The sequence below is a fragment of the Aulonocara stuartgranti genome (genome assembly GCF_965226115.1).
Source record: "Aulonocara stuartgranti genome assembly, chromosome: 13".
Classification (NCBI taxonomy): domain Eukaryota; kingdom Metazoa; phylum Chordata; class Actinopteri; order Cichliformes; family Cichlidae; genus Aulonocara; species Aulonocara stuartgranti.
The window spans coordinates 33,559,956-33,582,606 of record NC_138949.1 but is presented as its reverse complement, the minus strand read 5'-3'; the positions used below and the strand labels follow the sequence as shown (position 1 = coordinate 33,582,606).

General features: G+C 45.6%; 1 protein-coding gene across 2 annotated transcripts; it reads right to left on the bottom strand.

Annotated features, from left to right (window-relative positions):
- Positions 1-3,533: 3,533 nt before the first annotated feature.
- On the bottom strand, positions 3,534-15,144 carry LOC309720356 (acylphosphatase-2-like). 2 transcript variants are annotated; one of them, XM_082557204.1, is made up of 4 exons: positions 14,631-15,144; positions 9,333-9,349; positions 8,452-8,561; positions 3,534-3,918 (listed from the first exon to the last, which is right to left on the bottom strand). In XM_082557204.1, the coding sequence occupies exons 1-4, from the start codon at positions 14,683-14,685 to the stop codon at positions 3,804-3,806; spliced, it is 297 nt and encodes a 98-aa protein (XP_082413330.1). In that variant the 5' UTR covers positions 14,686-15,144; the 3' UTR covers positions 3,534-3,803. The 2 variants fall into 2 exon arrangements, with proteins under 2 accessions (XP_082413330.1, XP_082413329.1); XM_082557203.1 differs by lacking the exon at positions 14,631-15,144 and adding an exon at positions 9,642-9,818.
- Between the last annotated feature and the right edge of the window lie 7,507 nt (positions 15,145-22,651).

Sequence of the window (22,651 nt, the reverse complement as noted above, 5' to 3'; positions counted from 1 at the left end):
CAAGCTTTTTATTCAGTGACTGTGAGCTCAGGACACAGAAAGAGGAGCTTTAAAAGGGAAACATGAAAGTCATATAACTCTTCCACTGATTGATGTTCACGTCAAACATGACCATAGTTTCTAATGATGACGCCACTGCAGGTAACAGAAGTCCCAGTGAGCTCAGGCTGATGAAACTCTCAGGTCATCACAGTGTTTTCTGCTCTTAGATCTGAGGGGATAAAAGCCCCGCCCACCTGCTTTTCAAACGTTCTTTTTAAGAGGGGCAGTCAATTAAAAGAAAGGAAGCTTAAAGGGGAGGAGCTAAAACGTAGAATAAGCTCCACACATATGATTTTGGACTGAGTCATGCAAAGCTGCTCTGGGAGAGTAAAGCATGAAGCCGGACGGGACTCGTGATCCCTAACAGTTTGTTTTGTGCTGATTACGAGACAATAAGTAAAGATGCCTCATCCTCAGTGTGTTACAGTGGGCTCTTTGGTGGGTGTCACTCATTTTGGACACCACACTATTTCTCTTTGTGATTCTTAATTATCTCATTGTTTCTACTTGCCTTACAAGAGGAAAAACTCCCACCAACAGCTGCAAGCAGCAAAGATCAAACCTGGGTTTCAGTGTTTAGATACTCTATCCAGGGAGCTTGTCATTTATCCACACAGAGCTTTTCCAGTTCTCTTGAGAAATGAGTAAAATAACTTCTTGTTACTCATTTCTGCAGAACAAGACGTCCAGTTCAGAGACTTAAAGGAACTGAGCTAAAGTCTAACAGGTAGTCACGAGCTACAGCTGCCTGTCAGGGTTAATCACCCCTGTGCAGTGGTTATGAAGTGGGAAACGCTGTAAACATGTTTATTTCTGGGAGTCTGTTGGGACGGATTCACGTTGGAGTGGACATCAGAGAAAATGAGCCTTGGAGCCCTCTGCTGCAGTCCTCGCTGTGCACATTTTCAATCCATCTGTGGATCTTTTGTGTCTCTTTATAGATGTTTTTTGCCTTTGTGGTCATCTGACACATCGGTTTATAGAGTGAGAGGCCACATCACAGGTTCCTCAAGCAGCAGCACACACAGTGTTTGGTCTCGTTTACAGATGTCTACACTAAACTCCTGCAGTCTCAAGGTCTACAACTCAAACTGGCCCTAACAAAGATATGAACACAACAGGCTGCTCACTGCGTGTGTGTGTGTGTGTGTGTGTGTGTGTGTGTGTGTGTGTGTGTGTGTGTGTGTGTGTGTGTGGGATTATCACTCAGATACCAGACACCGTGTAGAAATGTCTAACAGACCACAGCCATATTTGAGGAGAAGGTCAGAGGTCGTGGAGGTAATTCCCCGTCGTGCAGCAGCTGCTGCAGAGCTCTGAAGTCACTCCCTGTTTTCTGCCTGCTGCTCATTCACTTCCTGTCGTTACATCTGAGTGGATAAACTCTCATTTATTCCATCAGTGATATCATGGACAGGCGACACAAGATTAATTCCATGAAAAAGAAACGAGTTACATCACAGCTTAATCTACTGAGAAAAGTAACTTCTTAGAGAAATTTCACAGTCCCAGAAAGAAGCGTCCTTTGCTTTTATCTCACGTTTACATCCAGATGAACTGTTTAACATGGGAGTCTATGGGGACTGACTCACTGCTGATGCCTCCAGTGGACACCAGAGGAACTGCAGATCAGAGTCAGTTACTTCATTTCAAGCTGTGAGTCAGCTGGCTGCAAAAACATGTTTGTGCCTCGTCGTCGGTCGACAGCGTGACGGTAAAACCGTGTCTGATGGTCACAACTAGGTCGCTGATTGGCTGTTTGTTTCCTGCCTCCCTGAGGAGAACAGAAGATGCTGTTTGTGCGAAATGTCAGCATTTCTTTCACTGCAAAGTTGCACTCAACTTCAACATGTTGCTTAGTAACAGCTGGCTGTCAGCACCCACTCAGGTGTGTGTGTGTGTGTGTGTGTGTGTGTGTGTGTGTGTGTGTGTGTGTGTGTGTGTGTGTGTGTGTGTGATGAATAGCACCGAGTGTGTGGGCAGTTTGAGTGCTGGGCAGATTTAAAGGGAGAAGATGGATAAACAAAGCCGAGGAAAGGAGAAGAGGAGAGGATACACGAGAGAAAGAAGGCGAGGAGACGACTTTTCTTTCTTTCTCTTTGCAGACAGAGTGGCGTTTCCATGGTGAACACTATGGGATGCCAAGCTGGTTGCTGGGAGAGGAAGAGGAGGAGGAAGAGCAGGTCAAGGCTGGTGGATTTTTTCCAGCATTTCCACAGAGACTGAAGAGTGTGGGTGGGCTGGCCCTCTCTCTCTCGCTCTCATGGCACGTCACTGAGTGTGGGGGCGGCTGTGTTATTATTTGTTGTAGCAGGAAGAATGAGAGAAGGTTGGAGGTGGGTGGAGGAGGACAGCTGCTGCAGATGTCAGGTCCACGGGGACCTGACATCTGCCTGTGGTCTCAGTCGTGACAGGGAGGTGACTCAAGTCCACTGCTGATGTCCAGGACTTGTTTTTAGGAACTCGGGATCTGTAGCTCCTCTGAGCTGCTGACGGTGCAAAGCAGATTTGACATCACTTCAGCATGTGCTGCCGTTCATCGGGGCATAAACTGGCCGTGAACAGCCAAGGTCTTCGACCAGCTCACACTGAGTGTTTGACAGAGTCACGGTTAGTCGATGACAGGTGTGTCTGGGCGACACGGTACCTTCATCACGCCTGTTAAACCCGTCGTGTCACATGTGGGCCAGGAAACGCTCAAAAGTACAGATGCTTATCTGAATTATCTTTATTTTCAGTGGTCACCAAACATAATGACAGCAGCGTCTTTGAATTCAGGGTTTTTGAGCACCACATCTCTGCTCTCTGCTCTAACGTGTATGAGATGTGCATGACTGTAGCTAGGTGTGCTTAACAAAGTGTTTACATGTGCACAGGCTCTGAGGAGAATTAAGATCCTCATAAAACACGAACACCTCCTCCTCTCTAATCTCCAATTGTCTTTATTGTGTGTGTTTGTGTGTAAGGTCTCAGGGCAGGTTGGCATGACAACAAGCGTCCACGTCCAACAGTGTATCCATGGAGATTTGCTCTCTAAGCACACACACGCACAGCGTGGTGTGCGTCTGTAACTGCAGATATTTCCTGATGAACGCAGCCTTTAAAGGACCATTCAGCTGTTTTTATTTTCACATCTCGCTGGCTCTGATTGGCCGTTGCTGCGGTGACGGCTGCTCTGGGGCTCCCGCTGCCTCAGGGGATTGTTGCTGCCGATCCGGGAGCCTCTCGCTGTGATTTAATTGGATCAGATGGCAGGTAATCGTATCAGGTGATGTGCTGTTATATAATGACATCACTGCAGGGGCGTGTTTGTTTACATCACGCAGTGGTGTACGATGCAAATCCATTAATAACACACGTCTCACAAACCCTTTTGCGTCTTAGTTTAAAGGCCTTCGATCGTAGCCTGAAACTTTATCTTAGCCCGTGTGGAAACCGCTCAACGCAACTTAATGTAGAGGCCACAGTCGATAATGAACGTCATCGAGAAGTAAAGACGATGGAAGATATTTAATTCATACAAATCAGGCTTTGATGGTTCCAGTGTTTTTAGGTGCTTGCTGTACAGATGGAGACACAAAGCCAACATCCAACTTATTAAAAACTATAAATAAATTCTCAGTCACCCTCTGAATAAACCAGCAGCAGTGGTTTCATGACGTCCAAAGTCTTCATTCATTGAATCTGTAGGAGCATCGTTGACCTCTGACCTCTTCCAGGGGACGGTGGAGAAGCTGTTTGCAGGATCTTTGCTTCACTGGTCAGAAGCGAGTCTTGAAGCCGGAGAGCTCCAGCTTGTCGATCGACCTCTGGTTGGTGAAGGAGGCTCTGGTGATCCGGCTGGTGGGACTTCCTTCTTTGCTCAGCCACACCTTCCTGTAAAGGACCCAATGAGAAAGAAGAGAGTGCAGTTCAGGTTTATGGTACACGGGTCTAAGTCCTACACGCACTGCAGACAGAAAAGAGACTTTTGTTTTTACTGTGACGGCCGATGATCACAGCTTAGTGGTGGGTCATCGGTCACAGACGACTCTTCTGTGGTTGCTGCCTAAAGATTTCAAACATTCTTACTTAAACTTGCCAAAGATTCCCTGAGGTTCGTGACATTTTTACATTTCCTTCAGGATCAGTCTGGTTGAGACCTGCATCAACCAATAAAAGATTATTTATGTCTGCAGACACTTATATTGAGCTTTGATAGCAGCATCAACACCACTGTCCAGAAAGGAAAAGGCATCATGGCGATTCAGTGAGAAAAAAACAAGAAGAGGAAGAACTGGGGTGGAGTTGGGCTGCAAAGTGGCTTGCAGAGCAACTGTGAGCTGCTTACAGCAGCTTCTACAGCGTGTCCTACAGGCAGATATGGAATGGCTTTCACAGAGACGGCAGCTGATGGTGACTTGCTGCCAGAGTTCAGTCGGTCCACAGAAAGCTCTTCATTCAAGTCCAGTAAAAACTGGAACTAGTCGTGGATCCAGTTGCTTTTAATCACCACAGACTCTGATGTAAAACTGTCTGCCTTTCAGAGCTGCTGTTAGGTTCACTGCACTAACCGACCGTCCGAGAAGGCTGAGCTCTGGTTTTGCTGAGTGAAGTTTTAGGATTTTATTTGGTTCTTACTGAGCACTGATTGGCTGACTTCAGTGTCTGTGTGATGCTCCTATATACAGTCTATGGATGGCACCTGGTAACTACTGCAGCTACTCTTAGCTGGTAACTTAGCACGCCAACCTCTCGTCCAAATACGGTCACGTCCAGCTCCAAACACCAACATGCTGACGGCCAAAACCATAAAGTTGTGAGTTCAAAATGCAGAGTCCTGAAACCGATGTTCCTGACCTCACTGCTCGAGGGACATAAACGTTCAAAACCAGAAAAGAAGGCCCCACCAGCCGACTGGGGGTCAGGCCTGCATCTGGACGACCAAAGGCATGATGGGTAAATAAAAACATTCCTCTGGTTTTACATAACGCTGGGAGTTTGCTGTGCAGCAGCTCTCTGAGCGTTTGGTCGAGTGCAGGCGTGTGTAGATTAGAGGAGATTGCAGGGGATCAGGGTCACGTCCATGTAGCTGCACCGACTGAAGGCGGGCCAAAGAGAGCGGGCGAGCGAGCATGAGAACAAGAGTGGGGATGGGGAGAGAGAGAGAGAGAGTGGCTGTCCTAGTTTTGCTTTATTGCCAAACTCTGTCTACAGTGGACCGATCTGCTCCATGACCCACTACTCTACTGTCCACACACACACACACACACACACACACACACACACACACACACACACACACACACACAGAGCTTAACACTAATTCTCCAGCAGCTGGATGTTTGCTGGTTTCTAATCTGCTGCCATTTCTCTCTGATCCGCTCATGCACAGCTGCACTTCGACACTCGCGAGGACTCCATCTATGTCAAAAGCTCCGCCCTAAGCAAGATATTTCCAGTTATTACATCATAAGTGCATCGTTTCTGTCAGCACTGACCCTGTGCATGACCACCCAAAGGTCTCATGCAGCGAGTTATTACAGTTTAGCTTTTACTCTAAGTTTATTTTTTATCACTTTCACTGTTAGTTTAGGTCTTGGTGTTTGTCGGGGATCTGTGATCTCTCTAACAGGTAACATAGTGAAGGTGTTTGACTCACACTCATCAGACGTCCTCAATCTTGATATGCAAATACACAAAGCCTCATCAGACCAGCTGTGCAGCCAGCTGTGCTGCAGTTTACCACACGGAGAGACTAAAAATGGTTCCATTAAGTTGTGTTTCTCCCCCCAAAATCTAATCATTATTATAATCATTAATGCCATGAAGTGTTGAATTAGGACCCAACTTGCAAGAAGATGGAGGTAAAAGGAAAACTAATCCCGTGATGCAAGAACACGATGACCAGCGATGAGGGGATGACAGCGCTGCATGTACACAGGAGCAATCAGGGGAAATGGACACAGCTGGGAAACCAAGGCACAGGTGATAATAATCACAGAACATGAGCCAGGAGGGCAGGTACGGCTACACACGAGAGATAAATGATTCCTGAAATCAGACGTGAGAAGCAATAATGAAACATGGAGAGGCAGACGTGCAGGAGGAAGAGACAGGAAGTTAGAACTCAAGACTGAAAACTGGAGAAGAAGCGGCACACGACGTGGTGCGGCGTCTGGCTGACATCAGGTTTTTCTTTAAACATTTTCCTTGTGGTGAAGCCTCAAGTGGAGTCGCAGGTGTAGTCCTTTCTGCTGCTCCGCCCCTGGGTGGAGTTTCTCCCTTTGAGCTGTCCTGCACTGGCCTGTTAATCAGCTGTGTGGAAGCTGCAACTCTTCTCTGCCAGAGCATCGTTGCTGCGACCGCACTCACCTGCATGCGCTCTTTTATTTGATTGTTTTTGAAATGACACAAATATTATCACTTCTGCTTCAGTGACCCCAGATCTGTTTCATCGTCTAGGTTTGGTCTTTAGTTTATGTTGGCTACAGTGACCTTGTCCTCATGTACGGTATATTCCACACAATGCTAACAGGAAGTCAGCAGCACACACTGTTGCTGATCCGAGCCAAATAACTCTCTTTACAGGTTTGTGACAAAACCACAACATGTTCATCGACCTGATTATAACCAATGTAAGGAGACCTGGAAGGGTTTTACAGCGCCTATAAGTTAAATGTATTTTTCTAACGACAGGTAGCCTTGAATACAACGAATGACTCCCTAATGTGGGTCTATTCTGCTTTTCCTTATTTCCTGTCAAACATCTCCTGTTACAGTGGAAGTTTCTGATAATGAGCTCCGTGAACGTGCTGTAACCTCAGGCTGAAGCTCAGGCTGCTTTTCCCCACTGTTGGGTCTGTGGTTGCGCGTTAGGCAGCTCCTCTCGTGTAATTAAACTTTTTATTGCCAACTTAAGATACGACACCTTCCCGGCTCTCTTGGTCACTTCTAACAGTTTGAGGAATTTCTATGTGGAAAAACGTGGAGCAGACTTTCCAGTGTCCACAAACACCACCAAGCTCCTGGCTCCCAGGACACACACCCCGACACACACTCCACAAGCTAAACTAAGACATACTTTCTACAGTAACAGCCAACATGTGGGTGGGAGCCGCGGGTTTGCTCCTTTAAATCAGTGCCACATTTGCCCCAGCAACATATTTTGATTACACATAAATTTTCCATTCATTTGGATTAAATCCCATATTTCCCACAACTAACGCTGATATCCAGTGTTTTAATTCAGCAAACTGCAAAGCGTTTGTAGTTTAACGTCAGGATTTTCCCGCCTCTCTCTTTGTTTCCATTCCTTCACTTTCATCAGCTCTGCTCTGGAAATTTTTCTGCTCCCAGAGGAATAAATAGAAACCACCCACTGCTTCACCTCCCACCGCCAGCCTTCGCTCTCCAAACTCCACACAGCCTAACGTTTGCATTGCTCTCCTTTCCTCATCTTTCCTTATTTCCCTCCTGTTCCTCCTGCACGCCTGGAGGAACAGCTGGATCCCGTTTCACAGGCCTGGCAGGAAGTGAGGTCGTGGTGAAAGTGGAGTCGACAGGAAGGACGTGAAAGCAAGTGTGTTAACATGGAAATAATAGTCGATATACAACGGAGAGAAGCTGTGTGTGTGTGAACTGTATTAACCCTGACCCTTTACAGTCTTATTGACTGTTAGATGTGCTTTTGTTGTAATACAGCCAATCACAGTTCCTCATGTGTGTAACCAGCCTGTAAACACATTTAATGCCTGCAGTTGCTTCTGTGTTCAGACTGAAGCGTCCAGCTCCTAAAATTTATGCTGAAGCTTGAAATGAAATCTGTTTTTGTGCCATTTCTTCCTCTGGGGACCCCGCCCGCCTGGCCCTGCAAGGAGCGTGTGTGTGTGTGTGTGTGTGTGTGTGTGTGTGATGTCAAGGAGCATCAGCAGATCCCTTGAGGTGGTGATGTCATCTAAATCGGACGTCCCCACCCAGTGACATCACTCCCCCCGGACAGGATGGGACGTTCAAAACAAACTGAGCCCGGCTTCAGTTCCAGATCTGATACCATTACGCTGCATTCACTGACAGCTGGGAACTCAGAGTTTCTAGTGTTCAACTGGAAAAACAAAGGCAGAAACATCACCAAAGGGAGCAGATATAAATCCTGTAGCTCTGCTTGAAGAACCCGCAGTGTGGTCGCAAGTATTTAATATTTAACAATTCACCTGCATGAGAACAAGAACTCTTTAAACTGCTCATAAATCTCCTGAACCAAAGCGTCGGTGCCTGCAGATCTGCTGCCGCGACAGAACAGACCTGAAGCAGGTAACCGTTGTGTTGTGAAGGCAAAGGTCGCCATCTAGTGGCTGAAAAAGAGTATCACCGCAGCACTTTGCAGTGAGAGTTGCACCAGCCTGCTGTGGCGTGTCAGTGTGCACTCACATCTCCTCCACCATGTCAGCCGGACCCTGCACCTGTCCCACCACCGTCCCTTTGTAGGTGTTCTTCACCCAGCCGACCAGCCCGAGCCGCAGACCCTCCTTCTCTGTGTACTGGTGACGGGAAGAAAGGAGTTAATAAAATCCTTCAACCTGGATGTTAAACAAAGATTGATGTGGGACATAAAAACATTAAGTCAATAAAATAATGTATTAAAAAAATTGTATATACTTAATGTCTGTTTTGTGTGTTGGATAATCCTTCTAGTTTATTGGTTTATCTCCACAGAGGAACGATATGCAGCATGCTTTTAGTCATAAAGAAGGGGCAGCCAATAAAAACAGCTGGTTAGAGTTGACATAAAGGGGGAGGAGCTAAAGCAGGTTGTTTTATTTCAATGCTTTCACTGGGATTTTTTCCCCCACTGTAGCCTGATGAGTTTTGTGAAATCCACACCTGATCGTGTCGCCAGTTGTGTAAATTAATATGCGAAGTGTCATGGATCAATGGTCACGACAGCATATTTATGGTGAAAAAACTGACCTCACAGCCGCTTGTTAGTCAGCGGGCTGCTTTCAGTTACTGTGCAAACGTAAGGCTGGACACCTGCAGTCAGCTGAGACTGAAGAAGTCACCTGTATGATGACGTAATGCTTCTCCCACTGAAAACGTCCAGATGAACAGAATCAGCTTGCTGGGATTTCCTTACCTGGATGATCGAGACACCGTTTACATGTGTGCAAAAGGCCAAGATGCATAGAAAAAGCTACGTTTCTGTGCAGACTGAGCCTCGAACTGAGCTGTGGGTTTGGTGAGGATGGGATTTGGTTTTTGGAAGCAGCAGGAGGTGATCGCAGCAAAAAGAGAGCTCAAGGAAAACTCACCATTCGGAAGCAGACGCCTGTCAAAGTAAGAAGGAGAGAAAAGAAAGTCTGAATTAGTAGCTGCTATTTTTTAATAGCTTGTTTCCAAAAGTCACATTTGTGTTTTGTGCATTTTCTTGTTTACACAGCCTAACAGAGGTGGTCTGTTTGGGCTTTTGTGAAGTTGGTGGCATTCATGAGGCTCTAAGAAGTGAAAGTGAGGCCAGCCCAGCTTGTTCCTAAATTAAGCAGCAGTGGATCGTTTTACAGGCTCTCAGAGGCCAACAGGTCTAAGAAGCAGAGGAAGAAAAGGGAGTTAAACATACAGACCCTGGACGTGACCGAAGATTTCAAAGTCCACCGACACCAGATTGCTTCCGGCTGAGTCATCAGCAGACATCCTGAGAGACTCGAGCTCAGAAATGTCCCTTTAACAGAAGAGCTCTGCAGCGTCTCCGTCCGCCTCCTCACCACATGGTCATGTCGTCCTCCTGAGCTTTTTAAAGGAAAATCTCACCACCAGCTGAGGAGCTCATGGAACATGTAGTCCATTAAAAACTACAAACAGTAATGATGGGCAGGTGTCCTCCTGTAAACTGATCAGATCCTTTGAAATCAGCAGTGACAACACCTGCCTGGTGTTTGGTACTTAGGGGACACGACTGAGAAGATGAAGGCTGCACAGAGGGTCATTAACTCCACTCTGAACGTCACTGGCCTCTCCCACCCCTGGAGGCCATCGCCATAATGGACTGTTAACAACCACTATCCCCCCACATCTCACCCCTGCCCACGCACCTCACCAATCTGAGCCACGGTCTCAGTAACCCTCATCACTCAGGACACTCACACACAGACTCTATTCAGACCAAGTCCTTTCTTGGTCTACACACCTTTGGAACGGGAGTCGTAGGTTTGACTCCCAATAGGCTAGACCCTCCACGCTAACCAAGCCCACCTCGGACATCAGCGAGAGACATAAATATGAAGCCATACCAGCTCAGACGTTGCCCGAGGTCTGTGTCAGGTGTTGAGGAACCAGGACGCCCTGATGAGAAGTGGGCTACTGGAACAAGACGGCATCGGTGGGCAAGAGATGAAAACAGGGCGCTGGTGGATGTTACTACACCAGTAACCCCAGTGGAAGGGTCAACATGTCAACTGGCTTCTGCATTTTGCCAGTGAGGACAGAGAAAGAGATCTGACATCACATTTAAGCATTTAAGCAGCAAAAATCCAGTTTAGGAATGTGAGTCAGTTCAGACTCACATTCATAGAAAACAGCAGCTCGTCAGTCCTGCTCCTGAAGGACGCTGATCCCAACTGGAGCTAGGGGGTCCGAATGTGCCAGCACATCCAGTGCAAAGAGCACGGCACAACACACAACACACACATGTGTGCGCTTGTCTTGACACTCGCTGACATGATGCATTCTGATTCTCTCACAACCAACGCAAACGTGTCCTTACTGTCCAAAAAGTCCTCACATCAGTGTTCCTACAAAGACCGATGGAACAGTACGCACACACAGTCAGCTCGCGACCTCGGACATCATCAGGGGAACGCAGAGGTCATCATCCTACACATGACCTTTAACCCCCTAAAATACAGATTTATGTCAGACAAAGATGAAACTCTAGCAGTTTAACACTAACATTTACATCTCATTAATTTAACGAGTGTTCGCGGCAAACAGTCGTTATCCTGTCTTCCTTCTCTCACCCCAACCAATCACAGCAGATGGCCCCGCCCCTCCCTGAGCCTGGTTCTGCCGGAGGTTTCTTCCTGTTAAAAGGGAGTTTTTCCTTCCCACTGTCACCAAAGTGCTGCTCATAGGGGGCAGAGATAGTGTCTGTCTCCTGAATCCAAACTGGAAGCTGGTTCCACAGAAGAGGGGCCTGAAAACTGAAGGCTCTGCCTCCCATTCTACTTTTAAATACTCTAGGAACAACAAGTAGGCCTGCAGAGCGAGAGCGAAGTGCTCTAATAGGGTGATATGGTACTACAAGGTCATTAAGATAAGATGGGGCCTGATTATTTAAGACCTTGTATGTGAGGAGCAGGATTTTGCTGTATTTCAGTATTTGTGGTTTTCAGTTGATGTTGAAAATAAAGAAAGTGAAGAATAAAACGTCTGGAATGACATAAAAAGCTTTAACAGTGACATTAACGTAGAAATATGTAAAGAGGAAATGGATTCTCGTTTCTGCTGTGCCAGCTCTGCGCACATTTAGCAGCACTTTACTTAATTGAGGACTTTCTGCAGATATTATGGTTCATAATCACCTTTCATTATAATCCTCTTTATGATTTCTATACATTTCTAAATAAAACAAACAGTGATGATAAAACTGTGTTTAAAAGTGTTACATTTGATGTTAAACACATTTTTTATTTCATTCTTTTGTGTAATATTTGAATGATCTTTCATTTCAAACGTGTAAAGCAGTGATTCTGACTGCAGTGTTTGAACGCTGTGATAACAGATGCATTCCTGTGCTCGGGGTTTTCTGGCTCTCTCGCTGCTCTTCGTCGCTCTCCCTGCCAGGGGCCGGTGTTGTGCTGACAGCTGAGGACTCTGACATGAAGCCAACATGATCTGTGCTGTAAAAATATTTACTGTACACGACCACACTGAGCGCGCTCCGTGCAGCCCGGCGGCGTCTGTAGCGCAGCCAGGCCGTGTCTGGTCTCAAACCGTAACCGGCACCGTTTTTAAAGGATGCCGTCTGCGTGCAGCGGCGAGGCTCTCGGGTGCTGCTGCCACTCTTTTGGACAAAAGCTTTGTGATACTTGACCTGACTTTTTATATTTCACTCTCAGGATAATGATACACTTTAAAGGGGAAATAAATACATGATTAAATAAGTCGTTAGTATTATTGTCTGATCGACTGTCTCTCTTTACTCATCTTCAGCTCACCCTGGTCACTCAGAACTCCATCCAAGCCTCCGTCTTCATCTTCAACACCACCATCTAGACTCGGGGTCTGGTCCTAACTCCCATCACTGCTGGGATTCTGATCACAGGTCATCACAGAAGAGCGGTCATTGTTCCACATGGTCTCTCCGTGTTCATTTGGTCTCTGATCACTTTCTCTGAAATCACTTTTAAGGTCTCAGAATAAACAGAAATACCACCTTAAATGCTCCCACAGGCGCCCGCCTCATTTTTAGAAGCTGAGAGTCGTTCAGATTATAAATGTGTGTCTGGATTCACGTACACTCGTGCAACACAAGATGTCAGCAACGCAACTCTGAGTAACTCAGTCTGAGAGGAAGCATGGCTTCCCCCGGTCGTCATGGAGACGCTTCAGTGGTCATCACATGATCTGAATTTCTTGTTTCTGGAAAAGTAAAGATTTGTCAGGCTGAAAGAGGACACTGGACACACACACTCCTCACACACACAGTGTGTGAGGAGTGTGTGTGTGTACAGCACCATTGTTCTCTTTGAGTGCGACAGTTTGTGTGTTAATTTGTCTGCATCTGCTGTGTGTGTGAGACTAACTGCATGTGTCCACTTGCCTTGTGTGTGTTTGTGTGTGTGTGTGTGTTCACGCTGGTCTGTACTCTGTGTGTGTTTACACTTGGATGAGCCTTCTGTTCGGCGTGCAGTCGCTCTCAGTGAGCTGGGTTTTTAGGTCGCAGTGTTCTTTCTGCCACAGCCGTGTGCACACATGCACGCATGCACGCACACACACATGCACACACACATGCACACACACACAGTCACACACACATGAACGCACACACACAGTCACACACACACACACAGGAGAAGATGTTGGGCGCTATTAGGCACTGGGCTGCCGAGTTAGATGGGGATGGGAGCGGTGGTGGTGGTGGTGGTGGTGGTGTGTGTGTGTGTGTGTGTGTGTGTGTGTGTGTGTGTGTGTGTGCTTAGGGGGTCCCAGAGGTCTTGTCATGCATATGGGCACAGAGCCAAGCTGAGAGCCTGCGAGTGTGTGTGAGTTTGTGTGTGTGACGCTGGAGGGTTTAAAACCTCCACTGCTGTGTAACATGTCGACTCTTTTTAGTAATGTCATCCAGTACACACACACACACACGCACACACGCACACACACGCACACACACACACACACACGCACACACGCACACACACACACACACACTCGTGAAAGCTGGTGAAGTCTTTCTGATTCGTTGTGACTCAGAGCTTTAAACTTACAGGACCTACATTTCATACTGTATGTTACATTCATCGAGCTCACGTGTTTGATTTTAAATGCTTAACAAAAATTCAATAAATAAAATAGAACATATGTTGTCTTATATTCATAATTATTGTACACAGCCATCAGCTACGACATTCAAACTGGGCACCTGGTAGTGGGTTTGTCCCACGCCTGCTGCTAAAACCATCAGGGCGAGGAGTCCACAGGTGCTGAAGGTGTCCTGTGGTGCCAGATAAACAAGATGTTTGCATCAGATCCTCATCAAAGTCGTGAGTTATCAGAGCAAAGATCGAACGCTGTCCCTCTTAACCAGAGTGAACACCCTGGCACTAATTTCCAAGTTTATGAGCGGGAACTGGACAAATACAAAATTCAATTCAATTTTATTTACACAGCGCCAAATCGCAACAACAGTCGCCTCAAGGTGCTTTATACTGTACAGTAGACCCTACAGTAATACATACAGAGAAAAACACAACAATCATATGACCCCCTATGAGCAAGCACTTTGGTGACAGTGGGAAGGAAAAACTCCCTTTTAACAGGAAGAAACCTCCAGCAGAACCAGGCTCAGGGAGGGGCGGGGCCATCTGCCGCGACCGGGCATTTAAAAGGAGGAAATCGCTCAGACACTCAGAGAAAGCTTTACAAACACTGAATGAAACTCATCCTCTAAGTTAGGAGACGGTCCGACGACCATAAAGATGGTGGAGATTTGTCCGCTTTCTTTTACCTAAAATTACACCACAACTAATTTAATGATAACTGCATATGTGTTTAATAAAGTTGCCATGGCAACATGACGCAGTTGTTGTGTAATCTGGGAAGTATATTTGGTGGTCAGTGGTTAAATAAATTCGTTATCTTCTTTCTTATCAGACACAGAGATGAAAACAACAGTGGGCAGCGAGTTAATAGACATGTTTACACTCAGATTTATCAATCTAATGAAAAAGGGAAATTTAACCGAGTTACTGGTTTTCACAACAGTCCAGCAAATGACATCTATTTTGTGCTGTAGAACAAATCATGTCTGTGATTAGCAGCAGTCTGAACACTCAGACTTTAAATTCCAACAGCTAACCAATAAATCAATCAATAAAATTAGTAAAGTCACTCACTTTCAGAAGAGGAAATGGATGAATAACTCAGGTTTTCCATTGGGCCACACTGCATTAAACAGTGTAAACAAAGAGCCACACATATGCGACAGAACAAAGAGTCACATGAAGTCCTGAATTACTCCAGACTCAGTGAGTATTTGACACAACGCTTTTAGCCAGTCCAGCTAGCTCTTAGGTTATGTCAGTAGGCTGCAGCCAACTGAAGTCTGTTTTCTTACTCCTCCCAATCCTAGTGCATGATCCTAGCTACTGTGGCTGCTGTGCTCGGACCTCTGTTCATCTCATCTGCATGTGTAGGCTGTCACTCCGCCGTTTACCTCAGCTGTCAATAAAACGCGTTTTCCATTGATACCTCCTCAGATCAACTCGGCATGATCGCCATGACTCGACTCAGCTTGACTGTTTGTTTTGTTTCAATCGAGTCCCACATAATGTGTGAGGTCGTTGTTATAGCAACACGGCGAAGCATTACATCACGTAATTAGCATGTGACACAAATGCTACAACACAGCCGAAGACATACCTGCTGCTCGGTCTGTGGCTTTTCATCAGACTCGGGGAACACTGTGTTGTTTTTTGTAGCCGTTTCTTTCATTGCCAGGTTTCCAAAATGGCAATTTAGATCTTTGTGAACGAGATGCATGACTCATCGAGCGATGCCACTGACCAACCAATCGATAGCATGCAGTCTGATGCCGTCACATTTTAGTACCTGCTTGGACTGCTTGGCGCCTCAGCTGTGCAGGTATTATTTTAGTACCTTGTACCTTGTACCATGAACCTAATGGAAAACCGTGAAACCTGCGAAGGACTGTGGCGAGTCAATCCGAGTAGATACTAATGGAAAGGAACTTATGTGTGCACGTCTATTTACTCTGGAAGAGGCTGCAAATTTTGGGAGAGGAGTCCGAGTTGGGAATACATGTTGATGAGTGAAACTCACTTTCATCTGATGACAACCATACTGAGGTGAGCTGTTGAGGATATCCTGAACTTTTCTATCAGCATAGCTACTATTTTTGCCACTGTAAGCAGCTGTTAGCCTCTGTTAGCCGCTTTTAGCAGCTGTTAGCATGTGCTAGCCACTGTAAGCAGCTGTTAGCCTCTGTTAGCCGCTTTTAGCAGCTGTTAGCATGTGCTAGCCACTGTAAGCAGCTGTTAGCCTCTGTTAACAGGTGTTAGCGCCTGTTAGTTGCTGCTAGCTGGCATATGTGACACCTTCTTTGGACATTTGTCATGGTCTTCCATGTCTCTCAGGTTTTCCCATTCGGGTTTGTTGTTGGTTTTGGATACTGGTTGTTTTTCTCTCCCTCTCTGTTTGGGCAGAACTCATTACAGGTTTCCGCTCTACCTACAATAAATCTCTACACCTGCAATAAACTCACCATCCACTTGTTATGTTTATGTCTCTAGCCACTACTTAACTACTACTACTACTTAACTTGCACACTATTTTTCTCAGTTTATATTAAAAAAAACAACCCTATACTTTAATCTTAATAACTGTACAGTACTCTGTTTTTGTAACTACTGTCCATGATGTAAATTTTTTTTTCTGTGTCCTGTTCTGTTTGTATATGTGATTTTATTCTGCTGCTGTTACAACCAAATTTATCCTCGTGGGACAATTAACGGATTATTCTATTGTATTCTATTTTATTCTACTTAAGACGACAGCTCTGTGCTACTCATCGCTGGATTGTTGTACTACTGCAGTGAGTTTTTCTAGTTTATCGTGTTCTTTGGATCTGTAACCTGTGTATACGCAGATATATGAGTACAATATCCTTTTCTATACTAACACTTTTTAAATACTAATTTCATGCCAACCATCGATTGTTTGTACTGTTTACACCTGAGCACAGAGTTCCTGTTACTTCTGAACAGTTTTTCCAGTCACACAGACCTGCTACTCACCACCACGCGGTGAACATCGTGTTACGCAGAGCATCTTTGAGGGAAGCTTTATTTCTGTTTGTATTTTTGCTTTTTTTCAGCTCTTCCCTCATTTCCTCAAGAGCGTTTGCGGTTTCCCACGCCGCCATGTTAAATAAAACTGTGTCCCAGTGAGTCGCCTGGTAGACGGGCTGCACCATCTCACTACAGCCTGAGCCTATTTTTAACTTCAGCACAACACACGAGCGTTTGTGGACAAGAACAGGACCGCTGTTTCCTCGTATTTGGGAAGGTTTTAACATTTTAGTGTAAAGCAGAAATACAGTTTTTGAAAAACGCGGTCAGCAGATAAAGATGCATGAATCCATTTTTTAAATGACAGAAATCCTGATGTGGACATGAGCCTGTTGATTTTGCATTAATCTTTAACACTTTTATGGCTTTTTTGCGAAGATGCCACATGCTGATTACAGGAAACGTTACAGGATGGTTGATTTGACTCAGATGAAATGTGTGTGTGTGTATGTGTGTGTGTGTGTTTGTTTGGGTGGGGGATGTGTTTCCAACCCTACTAACGAAATTGACCTTAATCAAAGGACACAGGAGCAGTGGGCCGCTATAATACACACAAACCTGGAGGGTGGGAGGGCATCAGCATACACACACACACACACACACACACACACACACACACACACACACACACACACAGAAATAGACACACACACAGCCAGCGGCAGTGTTTTGAGAGAAAAAGCAAAAGAACATTTGTCTGGTCAGTTGGTGTCTGACTCCTCTGAGTCCAAACAGCACACAGGACGCCTGGTGTGTCTTTGTGTGTCTCTGTGTGTGTCTGTGCGCGTGTCTCTGTGTGTGTGTGTCTTTGTGTTTCTGTGTGTGAGATGAAGGATGCTCGTCCTTTCAGTCCAATGTTGACATTAATGCTCAATTTAATGGAAGGGTTTGTCATCGTGTGTGAGCTGGTGTTTGTGGATCTGCATTCTGTCTGTAGCCCAGCAGGGGGCGACTTCTGTTGTTTGAGTCAGATTTTAAAGCAGTCTGTGGGAAAAGTCACCTGTGTCCTCACGCAATGAGCTCAGTAAACAAGCTTTCCTGATAATTTTATCATCTCAGTCTCTGAATCCGACTCGGTGGCCATTCTGTGAACTCTGGTCCCGTTAGAGTAAAACGAGCTAAACGAGCATGTTTGCTAGCCTGTAAGTGTGCAGCGTCCTTTGGGTTCTTTGCAAGTTCACCAAAAACAATAAATGGTCAAGCTTTCCTGACCAATGACTGACAATGATGAGCCTGGATTTGTTTATAAACTTTTAAAGGAATGTGTGCTGATAATTTGCAGACCACACATACAGCTTTAAAAATATATTCCAGACTGATAAAGCAAAGATGTAAGTAAAGTAATCACAGTGTACCCCTCACAAACTCATCTAAAGGCTTTCCGGCGCTTCTCTGATTCATGTCTGCATTCAGTGAACTTGAGCTTGCTCTTTTATCTCTGTGTTAAATGTTTTTAATGGTGCTTTCAGGGTCACATGGGAGTTTTACATACAAATACTCAAATAAGGAGTTTATAGCAGAGCATTGTGGTGGCACCGAGGTGAACAAATGTGTCACTTCAGCTGTGTTTAAAATAAGGAAGTACAAGGTACAGTATTCACATCAGAGAGCAGTACAACAACAATCAAATCACAAATATATTAAAACTGTGCTTCAGTACTTGAGTACATGTAATAAGTTACATTCCATCACAGCAGTGATGCTGCTGGTTATGGTGGGAGGAGGCATTCATTAGGTGTTCTCAAAGACGCATCGCTGATTTCTACACCATAGACTGTATATAAAAGACAGAGTCCACTGCTAGTAACTCATTGGTTACTGATACGTTAACGTAGCATGTTGGCCTCTGCTATACAGTATAAACAAGCGGTCCCCAACCTTTTATTGTTTTTTGTCCAACAATGTTTTCACAATGTTTTTGTTTTTAAATTTTACATATCGAAACTTGTAATTTTAGTTTCATTTTTAAAATGGATAAAAAACTTGACCCTGATTTAGCTCCATATAAACACTCCACAGAGTCCACATGTTTTCTGTGGCTCTCTCAGCTGTTGTATGTTGTCTTTTTTTTCTCGTCTCCTTCTTTGACGTGAGGCGATGAAGCTGTTTCAGAGGTCAGCTTTTCTGAAAATCACATAGGATCGTCACATCTATACCTTCGTGGACTGCCACGCTGCCAGCATTTTCTTGGCTGACAGCAGCTCTCGCTCTCAGACATGTCTGGCTTAGTCTTGTCGTGCCTGTATTTGCATTTGTCCAGGATAAAGACAATGTTGGATAACACCTCCCACCCACTCCATGACATGTTGGTCAGTCACAGGAGCTCGTTCAGTGAGAGACTGAGATTACCGAAAAGCACCACTGAACGACACAGGAAATCATTCCTGCCTGTGGCCATCTCCCTGTACAACGCATCCACTTAACACACTGTTTGCTGCTACAACTACACATGTTTCTTTTCCAACTATTTATTTATGAGTGACTTATGTATGTATGTATGTATGTATATATATGTATATAGTGTACTATTCTTAGTTAGCGTATTGTCTGTCTTGTCTTAATGTTGGTTTAAAATGGAGCACTGTAACAAAAAATAATTTCCCCCAGGGATCAATAAAGTATTCTGATTCTGATTCTGATTTGTATAGCGCTTTATTTAGTCCCTAAGGACCCCAAAGTGCTTTACACTACATTCAGCCATTCACACACTGGTGATGGTAAGCTACATTGCAGGTCCTGGCACTGACAGAGGCGAGGCTGCTGGACACTGGCGCCACCGGGCCCTCTGACCACCACCAGTAGACAACGGGTGAAGTGCCTTGCCCAAGGACACAACGACCGAGACTACAAGAGACTATAACGCGAACTCCCAACTCTTGAGCCACGATCGCCAGTATATCACTGACATCACAAAAAAATGTAGCAGTATCATGTTAGCAGCACTCATTTGCAGCCTTGAGTGATGTAAACTAAACTTTATTCCATCCTGGCAGAAACACGAACAATAGAAAAGAAGAAGAGAAGAGAGATGAACACTGATCAGTTTCTTCTAGAGGTGAAATCCTCTGTGGCGTCCACACATGGTCGTCTCTCTGTGACCTCCCGTGACCCTGACCTCACAACTGCAGTTTAAACCTGCAGCTTAAGCCTAAGCTGGGAGGTCGTGGTAGTAAAGTGGCGCCGAGCTGCAGCTATAGCATCATGAATAAGTCAAATACTGTACCCGCCCCCTCCCGATCCTGGGTTCAGGCAGGAACAAATGCTCACACTGTCATGCATAATTTACCACGACCATAAGCTGTACGTTACGTCTGCATTGCAACAGAAAAACTGCGACGTTTATCTGAGTTTTGAGTCTTCATTGATAAAAGCTGAAGGTCATCAGGACCGACACCTGCATGTTTCGTCCCCTTTTGACCTTTAACACTGATTTAAAGACACTTTGCTCTTCATACATGTACGATCATGATTTTCTGCACAAATAATGAACCTAATGTTCTGTGTTTGCGTCTCTTTGTCCTGTTATTCTATTTCCATATTTCCATCTCTTCAGTCTGCAGCGGTTTCCAACAGAGCGGCACAGACTCTCCCTCCTCCCTCTCCACTTGGCTGAACTCTAGCTGAACCTTTACTTGAACCCTGGATGAACTTCGCCAAACTATTAATCTACTTTAGGTGTGAAGTGGGCTATACGGTGGCCTGCGAGGGACACCTCGAACTGGTCCAGAGTCAGCGGCGGCAACAGAAAAGTCTGCAAATCATCGAACACGTGCACGGTGGGTAACAAAGCACAAAGGAGAGCAGATTACATAAGAGGAAGCAAAGGAGGAGACTTGGAGGATAACAGCAGATTTACTCTGAAGAGTCACGAGAGCTGATCGGCTCATCACTTCAAACAGGACACAAAAGTCCTGCTGAACAACTTCTACATGCTGAAAAACTCCAGCTCTGTTCTGGTTTTGTAGGAGGCGCTCTAACAACCACGAGTCCAGAATAAATGGCGTCCGAGAAATGTTTTAATTGTTTTCCTTCTGCAGACATCCATCATGTTTTCGATAGAAACAGTCAAGTTTACAGAAGTTTATGATTTAGGTCGCGGTCCTGTTGGAAGATGACTCAGACCCAGTTTTGCTGCTGAATCTTCTCCTTCCTCCATGATCCTTCCCCCTCAGGGAGATTCCCAGCTCCACACAGTGTAACAACCCTTATTGTGGCACCGCTAGGGGGTGTCGTCCTATTATTGTAGTCATTGGAGAGTCTAGTGTGAGTGTAGCAGCAGCCCATACAGTCGAGCAAGCTTCCTCCGTCCGTCTGTTTAGAGAGACCGTACCATTGCAACGGGCTGGACCTGACCCCCACACATGTATGTACGGATAGCGCAGAGGCGTGGAGACCTGGCTTGTACGGTCTTGTTCTGCCGTTCTAACTGACTGGCCTCAGAGTTGTCCAGCTAACCTCCACCCCACATGCCTGCTGGACCTGCTAGCTGCTCCTTCCTCGCAAAACGCCGTTACAACTCACTGAAGTATCTCCACAGCATAATGCTCCCACCACCGTGCTTCACTGTTCTCTCCGTTCTTTCTCCAGACATTAGCAGCATCTCTGTGGCCGCAAACTTCTGGTTGAGTCTCATCTGACTGAAGGATGCTTCCAGTCTGCAGGACCTTTCTCCAGGTCATCCTCAGCGTACTTCAGGTGTCTCTCTGAGTTTTTCACCAAAGTCCTGGTGACTGAGACCTCATAGACTGTTCCTGTGTAGGTTTCAGTCTTACATTCGTGTCGTGGCATTTTTTCTGTCACCTTTATATAAAGTCTTTTGTTCAGAAATAAATTTACTCAACAAAATTATGCGAGACTGGAGATTGTCACGGCGTGAGGGGCGGGGCCAACACAGAGAAGGACTGTCACTCACACTGACTCCTAACCATTTTAGAATCACCAGGTAACCTGACATAACCCACACAGGCATGAGGACAACATGCAGACTCCACATAGAAAGAGGCAGCTGACAGTGGATTCAAACCCACAACCTTCTTACTGTGCACACAGACATCGGCCCACCGGCTGTGACGGTGTGGGAAGGTCTCGTTTTAGAAACGATGCTTCAGTCCAGACGTTTTAAAAACATCCAAATACAAGAAAACATGGGTTCACTGTGCATATTAAAGCTGAAGGAGGCAAAGACGTGATTTAACTTTCATTTTTTCCTTTTTTTATTTCCTGGTACCTTTCCAGGAAATAAATGTATGTATGAATTGAGTTTAGGAACAGTTTGTCTTATTACGGTTTTGTTTGGGTCTAAAAATCTTCTCAGTAACAAAAAGCTCCAAAAATATGAAACTCTTCTTGTGCTTCACATGTCATAAATAGCACACGTGTGCATGCAGGCGTGCAAATGTTAAAGGCAGGAGTATAAACAAACACTCATGTCCTCAACGTGGCATCGCCAACCACACACACACACACACACACACACACACACACACACACACACACCGTGATTTCATTACGGCCAATGTAGGTCAGTGTGTGAGCCCCGTACACAGAGGAGGAGGAGGAGGGAGCGAAGAAAACATCCTGAAATGAATGAACCAAATGTTTTGATTTGTAATGGACGTTTTGTTGCCTCGTGGCCGTGTGGACGCTCCGCCGCTGCACCAGCCAGGCCTTCCTCCTCCTCCTCCTCCTTCCCATTCTCTCAATGAAGAGTGTGCAGTTTCCCTGCACTGTTGTGTGTTTGTGAAAAGCCTTGCAGGGGACTGCATGTATGAAAGTAAACACAGGATGATGTGTGTGTTCAGAGCGAGTTTCCACTCCAATGCCAGGTGCTATTAATAGCTTGCTTGATTTCATTTGCCGCGTGTTGGTTTAATGGCTCAGACCGTCATAATATCGCCAACTTGGATAACCGGGACCCAGCGCCTCTCTGCACTGTACTCTCCACTGGGAGTTACCGCGGTACAGTACGGCCGCCTCACTCCTAACAGGGTCTGACAGCGAGTAACTCCCCGTCTACTGTCCTTGTTTCTTCGCCCGGACTCCCTCCT

What these genes read in the sequence shown, in the direction of transcription:
- LOC309720356 (XM_082557203.1), bottom strand. Translation starts at nt 9,711, where the DNA reads ATGTCTGCTGATGACTCAGCCGGAAGCAATCTGGTGTCGGTGGACTTT. An exon ending in GCTGACATGGTGGAGGAGAT is followed by an intron (nt 3,919 to 8,451) that starts GTGAGTGCACAC and finishes GGTCCTTTACAG; the next exon opens with GAAGGTGTGGCTGAGCAAAG.